This window comes from Heliconius melpomene, unplaced genomic scaffold (genome assembly GCF_056956725.1).
Source record: "Heliconius melpomene rosina isolate 202511_hmr_F unplaced genomic scaffold, ASM5695672v1 ptg000042c, whole genome shotgun sequence".
Taxonomy (NCBI): domain Eukaryota; kingdom Metazoa; phylum Arthropoda; class Insecta; order Lepidoptera; family Nymphalidae; genus Heliconius; species Heliconius melpomene.
In genome coordinates this window covers 5,190-24,375 of record NW_028181873.1, presented here as the reverse complement: position 1 = coordinate 24,375, position 19,186 = coordinate 5,190, and the positions used below count along the sequence as shown (strand labels likewise).

The following is a 19,186-nucleotide window of genomic DNA, read 5'->3' as shown; positions in this document are numbered from 1 at the left end:
ACTACAGTCAAAGACATTTTGATTGAGGTGTTTAATAGACTACTGATAATGAAAGTTCACAATAATGGTCAAAATAATAGTACAACTTTACAAATCAATGTTTCTGAGACCAGTAACTTCAAAGGTAAGTGATTAATTGTAGATGAAGTATTTTAATTGATTTCTTTTTATTTTAATTTGATTGGTATACTAGAGTCCGATGTTTCATCGGTGCTTATTTTTATTAAGGCTCGGCAAAGGGAATCGAGTATTTAGATACTCCGTTCCCCTCGCTCAACATTACTTTCGAGAAGATTGCGTAATGAGTAGAAGAGCTAGGCTCTCTTGGACAGAAATGGAATCCACAACCACTGTGCTCAGCCAGACTCAATCAGAGATTCAATAATATTATTAATATGAATAACCTTCGGAATGGAATTGAAAACTAAAAGTATAAAAAAATGTTTAAATCTTTTCTAATTTAGGTACTGGTTGGGGTTACAGGCATCAACAATGCCTTATACTGTTCCTGTGTCTTACAACAGCGTACACAATGAGGGCCTGTATGGGAGTGGCTTTAGTTGCGATGGTCGATAGCAACTCATATTCAATTACTAATATTTCTGTACCCAGTGCTAATAGCTCGAGGATATTAAGACCAAACAATCTAACGTTGGCCAAAAACGATGGGTATCTTCATACGCTGTTGCTGATACCGCCGGTGAGTTTTGTATTATTTAATTTCATGATTATTATATATTACATGTTGAACGAAAAAATTAAATATTAGATTTTTATTATCTGTTTACCAACAATCATGGTGTTAGCAAAAGAACATACAAATGTTTAAGTCTCAATAGTTGGCTGTATAAAAAAACAAACAAGCAGACGAATATTAAAAATCATGGATTTTTTTTACTGTTTTATTATAGCTAGGTACCTAAATTACTTTTGAACTTTTAGTATCCATCATTTAAATGGACGAAAAAAACTCAAGATTCAATTTTGTCATCATTTTTCTTGGGTTATATGCTGTTACAAATTCCTGCTGGACAATTGGCACATTTCTTTGGCGCCCGATACTTGTTGACTGGAGCTCTCTTAATTAACTGTGTGATTTCATTTTGCTTTCCATGGGCTGCTTTATACGTAAGTTTTTTTGTTTTTTATTTTCATATTTCATAATATGAAAAGGGTAGATTTAAAATAATCCATGTATTATGGGCAGGCAGAAAATTCAATTTATTTGCATTTAACTGCAGGGGCACAAACGTGTCAATTTAAACGTGACCGGTAGTGGGTTCGATCCTCACTCGAGGAAATTAAATATTCATTTACATTTATATTTTCATTTCTAGATCTCTATTAGAGATAAGTTATTCGTTGTACACATTGTTTCTGTTATTATTTTGAAGGTTAAGCTAACAAAAATTGATGAAATGATACTCTCCGTACTAGTTTACTCCGTACTGTTACTGTTGTTTTTTTCTTACTTCGTGTAGTATATGTAAAAAGTTTATAGTAAATTTTATAATTGCTTTTGACTTATTTATAATATTCCAGGGCGGTTGGATCCTAACATGCATTTGTAGAATAATACAAGGCTTAAGTCAAGCTTGCATTATACCAGGAATGCATACGATGTTCGGTAAATGGACTACTCTGGAAGAGAGAGGAAGACTAGCTGGTTTAGCTTATGGAGGTACGACTCTGTAAAACTTGGTGAACTGAATTTTGCCCAAATTTGGTATTAAAGCCGCTAGTTCTAGTGAGGTATCAGATAAAGGGGCTGAGGTAAGCCAAGTATGAATTTCAGAAAAAGCTCCAATTTCAATACCTCCAATTTTTGCAGGGAACCCTCGGTGGGCGAGCCCGATTCGCGCTTGTCCGGATTTTTTTATTAGGAAGATGTTTTTCTTATACTTTTTTTCTCTTCTTGATATTTCAGGTCAAGCTTTTGGTACAGTTTTAGGATTACCTATAACTGGTTTTCTAGCTTCATCGCCATTAGGCTGGCCAGGAATCTTTCGATTCTACGGAATATTATCCGGTATTTTTGCTGGAGTGATGTGGGCATTCGGCGCTGATAGCCCAGCACAGCATCCTAAAATATCTGCTGCTGAAAGATTATATATTGAAAATAGTATAGGCCACAGTGGACAAGATAAAAAGGTATTAGATGACTAAATAAATATAATTTGAAAATTAATCTAGTAGCCTATTTCAAGACGTAAAGGTCTTTTGAATAAGTATGGCTGGTATACGATGAATACTTAACTAGGCTAAATACATCTAAAAATTATTTTAATATCTTAAACATTCGTTGAATTTGTTAATTTTTGATAATAAATTTCAGAAAAAAGTTCCATGGAAATCAATTCTACGTACTCGTGGGATGTATGCAATTATGTTTGCTCATATCGGTAACGCCTGGGGTCAGCTGACTCTGTATTCAGAAGTGCCAGCATTCATGGATAAAATTATGGGTGTCAATATAAAGGCTGTAAGTGGTTTTTAATTTTTAAGACATTACTGGGTTAGATTGACAGTACTGGGTTCGATATATTTTATGCTGTGTAAAAAAGATGGTCCATAAAGGTGATTACGTAATAAAGGTAATTTTATACTTACAGAATGGACTTCTAACAGCGCTGCCTTTCCTCGTGATGTGGATAACAAACTTTTTCTTCAGCTGGTTCTCTGATATGTTGATTGTGAAGAAGTATTTAACTGTGAGACAAACTAGAAAATTAATGAATTCTTTAGGTATGTAATGGATTTATTTATTTTACTCATTTTTCAATTAATTCAAATTTAATTAGGTTGAGGCCGTCATAGTGCAGGGGCACAAGGGTGTGACTGTAACGTGACGGTTGTGAGTTTGATTCCCGTTTTCATCATCCGAGAGAATCAATTATAATTAATTAATATTTTCATTTGCTCTGGCACTAAGGCGAAAGCCTGGCGTTAAGTTCCTCCTCTCAACACACAATATATCGTAGTAGCGTTTCGTGACAACATGTACTAAGATTGCAAAGCTAAAGATTTTGTGTCGTTGAATACATTTACCTCAAAAACAACTAGACCAAATTGAAAAATGATATTAAAAATTATAAAAATAATTTAAAGAGGAAGGTGTAAAGATAAATATTGTATCACTTTTATTGTTTTTATCTATTTCTCGTGAAGCCGAGTTTGATTTTTGATAAGGTAGAGTCCGGATATCGGTCAGTGGAGGTATGCGATAGTGCAGATTGCAATACCTCACATAGAGTTTACACTTTGTTACTAATATGACACTTTCTTTACCCATTTTCCGCCGATTTCTGGAAGCACTGCTGAGTGGCGAAACTCAACGCAGTGCTTTAACTCCTTATCAGAGCGAGAAAATGAATATATTAAATACTTTATTCCCTCGAATGAGAATCGTACCCACAACCGGTCACGTTTACATTCGCACCCTTGTGCCCCTGTAGTTAAATGGAATAAATTGAATTCTCTACGTGCCGATAATACATGGATTATTATAAAGAACGCCGTAGGATATTTTTTTAATGAAACATACTGGAACATGTGAACAATTTACATTTACACAAATATAAATCCAAATATATAGTTTCAATTATATTTAACTATCAATTAGTTGTTGGTAGCAACCCTATACGAACATTATTAATATTGAAAATCTTATTTCAATTTCACTTATATTTTTTTCGGGAAATACGTTTTTTTTTTATTTAAAAATATAATATTAAATTTGCCTGAACTAAAAGCATTGCAAAGTACATACGTACGTAAAAGGCACAGAGGTGCGATTTTAAAAGCGATATTATTTTTTTTATTTTCCTCTTAATGGGGACGAAGTGTCTTAACACTAGGTTCCCCACATTCCTCTGCCTACCCACCATGTACAGGAAACAGTGTGTAACTAAAAAAGTATCAATGATAATAGTATCAATTTTTTTTTCAGGATCAATACCAGCAGCAATAGGTTTAATTTGTTTAGCTTACGCGCCTAAGAATATTTACATAGTGGAATCCATATTAATTATTATATGTGGTTTTAAAATTTCAACGCATGTCGGATTTCAAGTAAGTAAGAATAAAAATTTATTTTAAGAAAGCAATATTAAAAGAAAGTAATATCAATTTAAGAAGTTCCGGATATGGTAAAAAAATATCACTATGCATGATGTAGTGATAGTAGATTAAACGCCTATTTGGGTCTTTTTACCACTAATTTCTTTTATTTATGAAAATTATTATTATTTTTAGGTAAATCATATCGACATTTCAAGTAACTTTTCTGGCACAATGATGAGTCTTAGCAACTTTGCGTCTAACTTGTTTGCCTCTCTAGCTCCTATAGTTGCTGGTATTATTTTAAGTGATGTGGTAAGTTTTCACAAAAAAAATCATTGTTATATTATTAATTGAATTATATAATAATAAAATGAATGCGAGGGCTATGCTATTTCGAAACAATAATTTAATACTTTGTAACCCGTGTCTATCCCGTCTATCACTCGCGGGAAACTGCGTGATGCTAATAAAATATATTATACAACTGTTATATAACAAAAAACTTTCGTTACAGACAAACGAATTTCTTTGGCGCAAGGTGTTCTTTGTATCAGCCGGGTTTTACTTATGTACCAATACTTTATATATAATTCTTGGTACAGCTGAAACTGCCGAATGGGACAAGCCCGAAGCAAAATCTATTGATGTGAAAGAAATGGAACCGATGCTTAAACAAAATGTGATTAGAGAAGATAAATCTTAAGTATTGAAGAATTACAAATAAAGTCAAATATAATAAATGTGGAGAAGACGAAAATAAAAAAATAAATAATGATAGCAAACATTGCTTTGATAATGAAGAGTAGAGTGAGTAAAACTAAAGATTTTGTGTGGTTCATTACATTTTTCTCAAAAACAACTAAATTACAAACAACTAAACATCTCAAAATCAAATTGAAAAATGATATTAAAAATTATAAAAATGATTTAACAAGGGAGGTGGTGAGATAAATATTGTATCACTTTTATTGCTTTTATCTATTTCTCCATTTTTTGTAAATATTATCTAACGATACAATATTGTATATTAATTTTATATCTTCATTTAGCAAATTATTTTATTTGATTAAAAATAAACGTAAAATAATTATTAGGTACTTCTTCCAACGCATTACAAAGAGCACCTTGATGCTGTATGCGAAATATAAAACAAGTTAATTATTATATTATTTTTTATATAACGTTTATTAAAAACTTAAAATATATATATATTTTTATTTGTTTTCTTTAAATTAAAAATGATTTGTTTAATAATTACAGTCCGCCTTTTTGTTTTTGTCTAAAGGAAAGCTAACAAAATAAACAGGCAATAAAGAGTGACTCGAATTTAAATATTATTCGAGATCAATAGACAAATCCATATAAGATATAAATATAAGATATAAGAAGACGACCTGACAAAGGTTGCTGGCTTCGACTGGATGCGGAAGGCGGAAGATCGGGAGCTTTGGGACCCGAAAAGGCTGATTTGATTGATTGATTGATTGATTGATACTAATATATATATTTTTAATATTACCAATGTAATAACACAAGCGTCAAGAAACAAAAGTATTTAAGAAAATATTTCACTTTCTCGAGTGCGGATTGAACCAAGCCCTCATTTATAGTATATAAGCATAATCTGAAATCGATATTGAGCTCTAATACATTCCTAAAATCCAATTCTGCTGATATTGATCTAGTATTCGGAATAATGTTTACTAACGCCTGAATATCATTAGGTGGTGAGTTATGAGCTAAACAACTGAACTGAAACTTTGCTATGTAATAACCTTCAGGCGTTGTATATTTGCAGTATCTATAACGTTAAATTAAAATACTTGTTATTATTTTAATATTAGAATATCCGAAAACTGGGGTAAGTTTTCAAACACTTTCAACTTGTCTAATGGGTTTTTAATTAACTTTACATGATTAGGATAATTTTCATGTTTTGCTTGACAAGACAAAGCGAATTATAAGAAGTAGGGGAATGGAGTGTCCTAACACTAGATTTTCTCTGCCTACTCTGTTACATGAGGAATATAGCTTGAAGCTAAATAAACCAAATCAAAGATGACAAGCATCGTTTCAACTTAAAGCTCTAATATAAGAATATACCCCACAAAGATCCCTAATAGAGTTAACCAATTGAAAGTTCACAACTGAAATGTTATCCACGATGAAAATTCTCCCATTCACTCTCTCGCAACAAATTTTATTACTAAAAACTTGGAAGACACTTAGAAAGCTATAATAAAGAAGAACTCTGGACGTTAAAATATTACCTTGTGGTACTCCCCAAGATTAACGGCCAGATATGGTTTGTAAAGTAAGATCGTTATTTTTTTATTTGTTTAAGAATATTTGTGCTTGATTCTGTTTATTATTTAAAAAATATTTTTGCCCCTTTTATTTAAAAATTGGTACCTATTATGGAATAGCTTATGCTATTGGAGATATAGTACAAGACGGTCATGGATACGATTTTTTTGGATGAATAATGTTTTGAATAATCTTTTAAAAGGATGGGTTTAGAATTCAACGTTCACAAGGAAGTTTGAATTATTTTATGTCCATCCCAAGAAACCCAAGTGTTTCTATAGGAAATTTTATCACAATCGGGTCAGCGCAACGGTTTGGCCGTGGTTGCGTCACACACAGACTGACAGACAGACAGAGCTATTTTCGAATTTATAATATAAGTAAGGATTGAGAATTTATAACAGAAGAGATTTATATATAGATATATATTAAGTCGGTAAAGGCCATTATGATATTGTCACGTGTCAAGACCATTAACTAAGTGACTTAATCATTTACTTGCAAGCTAATTAACAACAAAAAATTAATGGTGTATTAATATTAAAATTTCACATATATAGCATACTTCACCTAGAAGGAAACTGGAAACCTAGTGTTAATACACTCCCTTCTCATTAAGACACTCCCGTCCTCCACTTTATAATGGAACCTATACCTATAACCTATGGTGTTTATAGAAACTTGCGGTACAAAATTAACACCAAGACGAAAGTCTAGAAAGTTACCAGAGCGAACCCAAAAGGAAATTGAACCCACAAACGTCGCGTTTACAGTGAGGTGCTATGCCTATACCCAACGGTGGTCATATAAAATAATATTATGAATATATTTCGCAACTAATTCTCATAAGTCGAGAAGCTATAGACAAACAAGTTCAAGTATGAAATTAATTCTAATGTAAATTTAATTGCTAAAATACCTTGACACTTCAACATAGTTTAATAAAAGATCGCAATAGTACGATTATTTATAGGCACTGGTCATTGGGTCGCAGGTTCTTTTTCAGTTTCCTGGTATAGGCAGATATTATGAACAAAGATATTCCGTCCTCCACTCTCCGTATAACTTAGTGACTTGCAGTATGGACTTACAGACGGAGAGAATATAAATAATTAGTACCCATTAATATATATTTGTACCTATATAAAACATTTATTATCAACTGTGTCACTATTGCTTCAACAAATATTTTTAATTTAAAACATAAGATAAGAAAAACAGTAGGCTATAAAACCGTTAATGTACTAGTTAATGGAGTTGTTGGCATTTAATTTCATTGTTTCCTATGATGTGCTGTATTCTTGACGTCATTGAGATGCGATGGTTATTGGTTCGAGTCCCACTTGAGGGAAAAATATTATTTTCACTTCCCCGGTAAACAAATGTTTGGTAAGGAAAAAGATTGCGTTAGAAAACATTAAAACATCAAAACATCTGTCTTTTGTTGTACTTTATCCATTAAGAAGAAAAATAAAAAGAAAGGGGCTAGTATAAAGAAATGTCGTTATCCACTTTATCGAGTTACGTGAGGTGCTTTTGTGGCTTGAAAATACTCACTTCTGAAATCTCGAAATTTTGCGTGTTGCGGAACTCAACGCCGCGCTTTAACTCGTTACCACAGTGAGAAAATGAAAATATAAAATAATTCATTTCCTGGAGTGTGATTCGAATCTACAACCTTCACGTTTACAGTCATTCTTAGATCCACTCAAGCATGATTATTTTATTAATTCGAATGATTGAATAACAACATTCTTAAAATATAAATTTACATATTTTTTGCCTTAGTTTCACTAATGAAACTAGTACTAGTAAATATTGTTGAACTTTTTCTTAACAAAAACTGCTTTCATTAATTATTTTTTAAATTTATTAGTTAAAAAGAAAGTAGATAGGTTTGCATTAGTTACAAGGGCGAATTAAATTATCATAATTATTATTCTGAGTGAGAAGAAAAAATCAGGATGAGGAGCTCAGAGCCTCGGACAAGCGACCTAGGTAGATTTAGGATCTCTTTGAAATGTGTATTAACCCTGCCCATACTGTAAGTATGTGTAGTAGGTCAAAAATCACAAAATTCTCCATAAAATATATATTTTTAACATAATATGTTAAGATTCTAGCGCTGGGATATAGCGTGAAGTTAAATTTAAGACAATCCTTACTCATTATGCCACTTTTTTCCCCCACTTTCCGCCAAATGCTCGAGGCATTGCATATTAAGTGGCGTAACTCAACGTCACCAATCAGAAATTCTTTACAATTTTATTTTAACTATTCGTTTATATATTCGTTTGGTAGTATATCAAAAATTTGTTTTTAATATACATCATTATAATTTTATTATTTCACATTTGCGAAATTGATGTCGTTTAAGTTACCAGAGGGGTGCACTGAACATATATAATATGACCTCATTTTTAACAATTTTTTCTTTTCACTGAAACTAAAAAAATAAGACAACGAAGAAATATTATTTTTTAGAAAAATACTACCATTTTACATTTCTTTCTGTTTATTAGTTGAATTTAGATCTATAAACTCAATAGTTATCAACTATTGATCGAAGTCAATGCCAACGTTATTACACGTTTCCATTGTACCGTAAAATAAATATCGTAGTGCAAATAATTCGTAATCGTCATTTATATTTTTTTTTATTTGACGGTGCCTTAACTAATTTAAATCATTAGCAATAGGAATAATATTCAAGAAATATGTAGTAATATTTCGAAAGTCAAGACCTTCAAAGGACAAATATAACTTTCAATAATTTAATAAGACATACGGTTTTGTAACCTATATATTCTACAAAGACTAAAACAGTCATACTTCCGAATGGAAATCGAATCCACAACCACTGCGTTTACAGTCCAGCACTATGCCAATGCCCTACTATATATTATATTAAAAAATGCATACATAAAGTAAATATGAAATATTATACAATGGATACATTACATCAAGAAAAAAACGAAACGAAATAAACAATAATACCGTAGTAGCATAATAGTGATCAAATAGGATTAACAGCGTGCGCACGCGCAATAAACCACGCTGGTCGAAACGAAATCGATTTTAATCGATCGAAAATATAATTTAAAATCGTTTATTTATTTCTGTTTTATTATTCTTTAGCTTTTAGTTTTGTTTTAATAAATTGTGACAGTGCAAAGCAAGATGACGGAAGATCAGGATGTGAAGAAGCCAAGTAGGTTTTTGTTTAACGTACTTTTTATATTTTTCCTCTTTGAGAATAACAAAAGACTATTATATTATTTATAGTAATTTCTAATATTACTTGAGACTTTGCCTGGCTTAGGGGCAGCAGTTTGTGGATTCGATTGCTACTCGAGAGAATGAAATATATTATAATCATATCTTTTTTCTGGTGACGAGGTAAAGCACTGCATTAAATTCTGCCAGTTAACACGTAGTCCTTGAAAAAAAAACAACTATGTATCATCAGTATTGTGTTCCCTAAAATCGGGATTTTCCTCTATTCTCTCTTTCTACTCTCTCTTGCTTAATAAATGCTTTAAATCATTCTTTAATTACTTACTCATTGGACATCCCTAAAATACATGGGCACGTTCTCCTTATAACTGACGCCGACATTAAAAGTCAATTTAAAATCTATTTTGAAGATAATGATTGCTATAAACCATATTGTATCTATTATAGAAGCCTTTATAAATATACGATTTTATTTTAAATATACCTTAATATTTAAATTTGCTTATGTTAAGGAACTGTCTGTAGACTAATTTGACCTTTTAAAATTCTATTTGTTTTACGAATACATACTTAACGTCTTTGCATACACAAATTTAAAGTTATTAGTAAATTTATATATGGATAATCTAAATATCTATTGGTCCATATGTAGACTCATAATATATTCAGCTTAGTACAAATCCAATAAAATATAATCAATTGAGGATAAGAAATGTAACACAAGGCAGTCTTGTGTATTATCACGTCAATTATTTTCTTAATCGCAAGGTTAACTTTTTTTTTTTTTTTTTATTATGGTAGGCAAAATAGTGTTAAGACATTATAAATATTTATTATTCTTAGAATATCTATATCAATTTCCTTTCATTTTGCGTAACCTTTCGCATAGCAGAAAAGAAAGAAAATCTATATATTAAATATTTAAATTTCTCAATAGGAAATCGAACCTACAATCTGTTACTAGCTTTGTGTCTTAACTGAGCTGGAAAATTATAAACCATAATAAACGATTGCAACACATGTCTCGGCAGAAATGTGAAAGAAAGAAGAAACTTAACAAAACTTTTATTTTTTTTTTAAATGTGGACATATTTTTGTTGAATTGCGAACTGCAAAAACAGCTGTAGTAGAAATATTCAATTAAAGTGACCTAAAAATTAGACTAAAGATTTGAATGGATGGATGTTATAAACAGGAAAAAGTAAACGATATTGGACATAACCTTAAATTTACAATACTAATTAAATCAATTTTATGCACTGCATTTCTTAGGATATTTTTTTATTATTATTTTAATGTAAATTTATTTCTATGGTATCAAAATTCAATCACTTTGGATTTTGGATGAACATATCATAGGATGCAATCTGAGTTATGTTCTCACAATATTCCCTAAAATATATCGAAAGCAGATGAGTCAAATAATCAAGCTACATTTGAGGCATACCTCATAAAAGAAGAAGAAGATACCTCATAAAGAAGAACCACAAAAGCTGTAGATATCACAAATAACAGAAATATCTGATACCATAACATATAAAGAAGAAGGAAATGAATTAAATTAAATTCATTCTCGTCTGGTCAATTAAGGATGTCAAATTAATAACTTAACTGAAATAAATGTAAAGAAAACAACGTATATTTGTAATAATTTTGTTTACATTAATCACTGTGGAAAATGAAGCTTCTGCATCTACTAAATTAGTGTTTTGGCTGTTTTGGTAGAATAGAATGGCAGGAACGAGCAACAAGCTGCTGAAGAATTACAGCCCAGATGCCTTTATAAATATTATTTATTTTATTTCTAAATATTTTCTTTTTACATTATTTTATAAAAAATATGCTTGCGAAATGGCATCATTTTCGTGCTCGTTTCTAATATATATCTAATACGTACATAGTATTATGCAAAGCTGTCATCGGTTATTTATTGAATACACGTATTTTATTATTTATTTTATTGTCTCTTAATACAATTTTAGAATAACTTACGTTTTAAGTACCTTCAACGACGTAATCTTGTCTTTTTATGTGTAGCAAATGTTTTTTTTATTATAAAATTCTACTAATACAATATTATCAAATATATATTACTGGACGGATTTTGATGATACTTTATAGCTTATACATCAGGATAATACATAGGCCTCAGTTTATGTACTAAATAATCTGATTACGTAAATACTACGTATATACAAGTGAGGGAAGCCCCGTTTAGGTCGCCATTGAAATATAAATTTTTGTGTTCATTGCTTTGGTTAACTGCCGATGGTTGTTTTTGTTTAAGATATTATAATATCCTCGTTTTAGCAAAACTGAGGTTTGACATAGATGAGAAGTGCAGAAAATAAGAAAAACAACTTCATTCAATTAATTGCGATTGTATCTACATTATTATTATTCAATATGATGGTTATATAGATTGCACGTTGAATCACAGAACTGAACGCCGCTGCTTGTCTCATTACCAAAGCGAGGATATAATACTTTCCAATGATTGGGAATCGAGTTTATAACCTTCTCGTTTACAGTCAGACACTGTGTCGCTTCGCCACAACAACCTCAAGAAAACGTAACCTAACGCCGCGCTTTTTTAACCGGAGCGGGGAAATGTCAATAATTAAATAAAAGAATTAAATAAACCTTTAAGGAAACAAACTAGCTAAAATTATTTAATACAACTAAATATTGCAACATAATATTAAAGCATATTTACCTCCACAGGTATTCAATATAAGGAGGAAAAACGTATGTTCCAATAACTTTCGTTATTGCACGAGACTTGCAACTCGCAAGACTGTAATTATGGAATTCCTTCACATACTTTGTTTACATACAGCTATTTTAATATTTGTAAATAAGAACTGAGCTCAAATCCATAAGATTAAAACTTATTTTAGAGGCCGTCAGGGCGCAGGGACGACAATTCCCTTGGGGCGAGGATGTTCGATTCCCGCTGGCGCTCGAGGAAATTAATTATTTAATATTTTCATTTCCTCAGTAACTTATGTAAAATATATTAAGTGATGTTCCAAACACGGTTTGAACCCATAACCACCTCTACAAAGTACTCCAATTCTCTATATAGTATAATATTTATGTATATTAATTGAATTACAAGTTTTATTCGCATACAATTGTGTTTTTACATATATGAGTATATGCATATCGATTACATTTCCATCAAAGTCAACAAAAAGCTAAAATCTGTCTTAGTTAAAGTCATTTTATTAGATTTAAACGTACGTTGGTGATATTTTACTCGTAATTAACTATACAATGACTGAGTTTAATCATCTCATATAACAACGTCCTGTCACGTGACGTAATTGTTACGTAATTACGTTTTTATCTAAGAATTTTATTTTAAGATCTATATATTATATTTCAAGTTAATTATTATATTATTTTATATTAGCTTCATGATTTATCCCGTATATTGCAAAGTAGGGGGGATAAACTATTGTTAAGATACTCGTTTTGCCTATTTTCCGCATTTGCAAAGTTTAACTACTACTACTATATTAAAAAATATAGAAAAAGAAATTGTTTAAAAAAGCCCGCCCACCCAGGCTTCGGTACCAATTTCAGTATTTCGATCAAAGGGAAGTACAATTTATAAAAGTTGACTACCTTAAGTGATAAAAGAAATTCCAGTTTCATATCTACTAGCGAACTCTATAAAAAGTCTTGACAGATGGACAGACGAACAACAAAGTGATTCTATAAGTTCATTTTTACCTTTTGAGTCACGGAACTCTAAAACATTCGCTATAGTGGAGATAGAATTACACATTCATTTTTAACCAACTTCAAAGAAGGAGGTCAATATGAATTTAATCTTACGAGTATGTAACGATTCTTCCGATTCTTCTGATAACCTCAACTCAAATCTGTTATCGATTATATGGATCATTATCATCGATATCTCATAACTGTCAGTTACCTATATGAATAACTCAAAAAAGATTAAATCGATTTTGATGGGTTGTTTTGAATAGTTTTCTAACTTAGTTTATCTACACGATTATTGATTATGATATTATGAGATTTTATTATCAGAATCTTAAACTCATAACGAGTTTGAGAGATTTTTGTTTTAATTAAATTGAGTATTTTCTAAGATAGGATATATTTTAAGTTACATCAAAATAGGGTAACATCAGTAGTTTTGAGATATCCACGTAGTTAATTGAAATGTATTCGAATACATCTCTTACCAATTTCCAAGTCAGTTTACTTTGTAAAATTACTTTTGTATAATAAAAAATATTTTACAGAATCATTCCTTGGCATCAGGCATCTTCAAGTCGCGCTTCTGTTCCTGGCGCTTGTCTTGGCGTTCTCCATGCGAGTCAATATGAGCATGGCGATAGTTGCTATGACAGACCAAACTTTGGATAACGTGAGTATTTACTTCATACATATTAAGTATATTTTTTTGTTATTTTTGTTTAATATAATTTTAATTTCTTTAGGCCGTTGTGTGCAGGGACACAAGTAGGCGACTGTAATAGTTATGGGTTCGATTCTCACTCGGGGAATGAATGAAATATTTTTTATTTTGTCGCTCTGTTAGAGACAAAACGTTGAGTTCTACTACTCAACACTCAATGTATGGTTTCAAGGTTCCCTCAGGTGCCTACCCTGCTGTATGTGGAACAGAGTGTGAAGCTAAAAAAATTCAAGGAAGTGATATGGCTTCTCACAAATCAGGGTAAACATTTGCATGTTAAATTACGCAGAACTTAACGTTGCACCTTGTCTTAGAAGAACAGAGATATGAAAAAACAACAAAAAAAACTATATAATCCTTCCCCGACTGGAAATTGAACCAACATACTCGGCAGATGCTGCACCACTGAGCCGTGATGGCAATCGTATCGTAAGCGAAGCGTGAAGACAGCATAAAGTTATTTACAAGAAACATCACGTTTTTTGCTCATTTCGATTACATTGTCTTGAGTTTAATTTATATTATAATAAATGTTGTATGAGGATTATTTTTCTAGAAGGACACGTTCTTCCAAATCTTGTTTAAGAATCTGGTTTAGCAAATATATTTCTATGTATACCTATTACCAACTTATATTTGGAGTAATATCTTATGGTCTAATGTTAATGAATTTCGTACTATTATGGGAAATAAATATCCTAAACCAGAAATTTTTAAATCAGAAAATCTGACCCCATTCGGGGGAATTATTATATTATGCTAAAATCATTTTCGCATCTAATGTCTAGTTGGTCCAAAACCAAAGGTATATTAAAATCTAAAGTGAGCAACATGGTTTCTCGACTTAAAATCTTTTACCTACTTCACAAAAATGTCTATGCTCGAAGATAATATAAACATAATATTGTCAATATATCAGCACTGATTACATCGATCCTATATTGTCATTTAAGTACTTAGATACCTAATAGTGACATAAAATCTGTAGAAAACAGCGATAAGAACGAGCATATCGTAAATATTGCGATTGATTTGCAACAGGCTATGATCGACACGTTCATTTTTATTTATTTCAGTTCGTGATTTTAAACTCGACTTTTAATATTCAAGCGACTGCGACTGGTTGTGGGTTCGATCCCCATTCAAGGAAATGAAATGAAATTATTTTAATTTATATTTTAATTTCTTCGCTCTGGTGTCGAGAGGCAAAGTGCGGCGTTAAGTTCCGACACTAAATACGCAATGCCTCCTGAATTCGGCGGAAAGTAGGGACTATTTGTCCCTCTGCCTACACTGCTATGTGCGGTATCAGCGTGTACCTGATCTAGTGTTAAGACACTCAGTTCCTCACTTTTCGCCAAATTTTCTAGACATTCTTTACCATAACGTGATTTTAATACACATAACTCCAATCAGGGCTCCAGGGTAGGCAGAATAAGGGTATTCTTAATGTACTCCGTTCCTCACATTTTCCATCCGCCCGAACTCAACGCCGCTCTTTATCGACTACAGCGGTAAATCGAAAATAATTCTAATAAAGTAACTTTTCCAATTGATTATAAAACCAATGACCATGGAGCTTATTGACTGTATTTACATAAATATAAACATATTAATTTATTTCTTTGTTACAGTCCTTCGATTGGAACATTAAGATACAAAGTGTTATCCTATCCTCGTTCTTTTGGGGATACATTGTACTCCAAATACCTGGGGGGGAACTGGCTGCAAAGTTTGGGGGCATGATCCTGATAACAATATGCGTTGGTATAAACTCGGCTGTATCATTGCTTATACCAATTTGTTCGTATTATGTAAGTATGCTACTATTTTATTTCCATGTTTATTTGTATTTATTTATTTTTTCGAGATAAAATTGGAATTCTAGTATTGACTATTTTATTCATTTCAGTATTTGTAATAGTCAAAGGTAATTCTCACTCGAAGAAATGATATATTTAATATAGAAATATTTAATATATGTGCCTCTACGACTGTCCTCAAAATTTATTACTGGACTTGTATGTTATACAAAAAATCTAAAAATAGTCTTTTAAAATATCCTCTTTTTATAGGGTGGATGGATAGCGCTATGTAATGCAGAATTCATTATGGGCATGAGTCAGGTTTGTCTATCTCCAATCAATGAGCATCTTATTTCAAGCTGGCTGCCACCGAATGAGAGGAGGATTTGTGGTTCCATAATACAAGGAGGTAAATTATCTTCATCAAAACACATATACCACATTAGAGCACGCTAATCGTTTCTAGTGGGTTCAAATCTGGCACCGCTAAAATTTTTATACTTTATTTTATAAAATTTTTTTCATAGTTTGGGATATCGTCTTAAATAATTTATTTTTATTTTTTTAGGTATTCTTCTTGGCATCATTACAGCTTTTCCTGTATCTGGTCTTCTCTCAAAAACTCAATTGGGGTGGGAACTTATATTCTATTCTCAAGCAATGATGACACTATCCCTAGCTACAATATGGGCTCTCCTCACTGCAGGCACTCCGGAGAGTCACCAAGCCGTCGGTGATTGTGAAAAGGATTTTATTAAACAAGCCTTATCATGTTATAAAAAGGTGCAAAGAAAAACAATATATATAATTTAATAATTTTTTCAACTTCACATTGAAATGAGTTAGACGGTTGAAATTATCACAGATAATGTATGTATGTTGCCGCTATAACGACCATTACTAAAAACCAAATAAAAATTATATCTTTGAGGGCTTCTATACAAGACTTATTATTTTTTTTATATATAAAGAATTTTTATTATATATAAGTTGATTTTGTTTTTTTTTTCATTTATAGAAAGAACTTAAAAATCCATGGCATCAAATTATCCGAACGAAGCAATTTTGGGCGATCGCTCTTACTCATGCAGCGGCCAACGTCACATTTATTTTCTTTTTAGTCGAAATACCGTCATTCCTGCTCATAACACAATCTATCAGAATAGTAAGTTTCGTTCGCTTTAAAACAAATATTTATTTATTTATTTATATATACTTTATTGTACAAAATTACAAAAAAAACAATGTACAAAAGGCGGGCTTAACGCTAGAAGCATTCTCTCCCAGCATTATATAATTTAAGCATTTATATAATCATCACAAAATAAGTAATCTTAAATTAAAAAAGCAATAAATAATAATCATTTCCTCGCTATAGTGACAATTCAAGACCTAATATGTCACTCTGTCTTCCAAGCTATATGAAGAATACAGAGAGAAGCTAGAAAACATTTGGGAACCTAAAATCATAAATTGAGTACACTTTGGAAAAAAATGCAATTTGGATTAATTTGCAAGAACTAACAATGTCACGAACCCCAGTGGTCATTGGAGAACTGTTTGTTTTGACACTGAGTTCCTCTGAGTACCTTTTAGGCTAATCGGGAAAAGACATGAAACTGCTAACACATAGAGATATCTTCTTATCTTCCTTAGATTACTTCTAAATCTTCCAATACTTATCTTTCTGTATGTAATAATAATAAAAACCGTTCTTATTTCAGAGTAGTTGGCTATCATCACTACCATTCATATGTCTGTGGTGTGTATACATACTTACGGCGTCACCTATCGAATTTGTAAACAACATTGGCCTTACTAGTTTATTATTTGACAGAAAATATTTTAGGAAAATTGTTAATGGGATAGGTAAGATATATATTTTAATTACGATTAGTTCCCCTTGTATCCAGCCAGCACTTTACAATGTAGGCAGAGATATTGCGTGCAGAGGGGCGGAACTAAACGACGCACTTTGTTCTGTTACTAGAGCGAGGAAATGATAATAAAATTGTATTAAAATGATTATTCCCCTAATAATCGAATAATAATTTTAATATAATGATATAATTCTCCTTATCGAATCCTCCATGGCGACTTCTATTTTGATTATTTTATTAACCTCTATGTGGACCGTTTATTTTGAAAGTGGTGTAAGTCCATTTTTGAGAAAAATGAGCTATCACGTAATTCATGCTTAATTTAATGTTAATTTTTTATATATAACTAGTCCGTGTTTAATTTCTCAAAAAAATCCCATGTTTTGAACAACTTAAAATCGGTCGGTAAATGAAATTGCATAATCATCGATATACTAACCATTAATTTTCTCGAAACAAAAGAAAATGGACTTACACCACTCTCAAAATAAACGGTCCATATATGAATATAGAAATTGAAATAAGGAATTGTTTTAAATAAAACAACTTACTAATAAAATCATATACTTTTGTATGGTAATATTTGGAAGACATAAAGAACTGACTTCCATTAAATTAAGGTACTATTACATAATGTTATCGTAATACCATATAATCTACCTGTATGTCTGTTTCCAGCAACTTTTGGAATTGTAATAGGATTAATGATGCTCCCCAATTTCATTAATAACTGGAATCAATTAGGAATATTTGTGTTGATGGGCACGCTGGGTCTACTTGGTTTACAATTTTCAGGATTTTTGGTAAGTTTTCAAGTAATACTTTTTTTTATTACTTCACTTGCCAATAAAATTCTTAGAAATCAATAAACAAAAATGTCATATTTCAGGAAAATCACAAGGATATGACCCAAAATTTCTCAGGAACTTTGCTGATAATGACGAGTGCTGTGGCTAATACTATAGGAGCTTTGGTACCATTGTTCTGTGGGTTAGTGATTGGTGATGAAAGAGTGAGTATGTTATGGAAATCTAAATCAAACGCTTTACCTCGACACCAGAGCAAAGAAATGGAAATATCATCATCATCAAATCAGCTTATTCGGGTCCACTGATGGACATAGGCCTAATAATAATCTTATTTCACTAAGCCTACTCCTTTTCCTACTTTCCACCCAGTTTTCAATACATCGTGTATAGACTGGCGGAACACAAAACCGCGCCTTATCTTGGGTGGCAAAATTCAATGCCAGGTTTTGTCTTCCACAAGCGAGGAAAATGAAAATAATTCTTTCTCCTGAGTGTGAATAGAACCCACAACCGTCACGTTTACAGTATTTTTTTTTAATATATGTTATTTTTTGTATTTTTCAGATAGATATCAATCGATGGAAAATTATTTTGTTCATGATTGCATGTTTTTATATTGTATGCAATATA

The 19,186-nt window shown here is 31.4% G+C and overlaps 2 protein-coding genes across 2 annotated transcripts; both read left to right on the top strand.

Annotated features, from left to right (window-relative positions):
• On the top strand, positions 1-4,861 carry LOC146526425 (putative inorganic phosphate cotransporter). Its single transcript, XM_085207147.1, has 10 exons — positions 1-124; positions 465-700; positions 943-1,128; positions 1,543-1,681; positions 1,928-2,151; positions 2,336-2,482; positions 2,613-2,745; positions 3,950-4,071; positions 4,255-4,374; positions 4,577-4,861. Exons 1-10 carry the CDS (start codon positions 49-51, stop codon positions 4,763-4,765), a joined length of 1,572 nt encoding a protein of 523 aa, XP_085063273.1. The 5' UTR covers positions 1-48; the 3' UTR covers positions 4,766-4,861.
• Positions 4,862-9,388: 4,527 nt separating this feature from the next.
• LOC146526424 (putative inorganic phosphate cotransporter) lies at positions 9,389-18,861 on the top strand. Its single transcript, XM_085207145.1, has 10 exons — positions 9,389-9,580; positions 13,887-14,011; positions 15,697-15,880; positions 15,975-15,979; positions 16,138-16,276; positions 16,436-16,650; positions 16,886-17,032; positions 17,592-17,736; positions 18,426-18,550; positions 18,637-18,861. The coding sequence occupies exons 1-10, from the start codon at positions 9,550-9,552 to the stop codon at positions 18,859-18,861; spliced, it is 1,341 nt and encodes a 446-aa protein (XP_085063271.1). The 5' UTR covers positions 9,389-9,549.
• Positions 18,862-19,186: the final 325 nt, after the last annotated feature.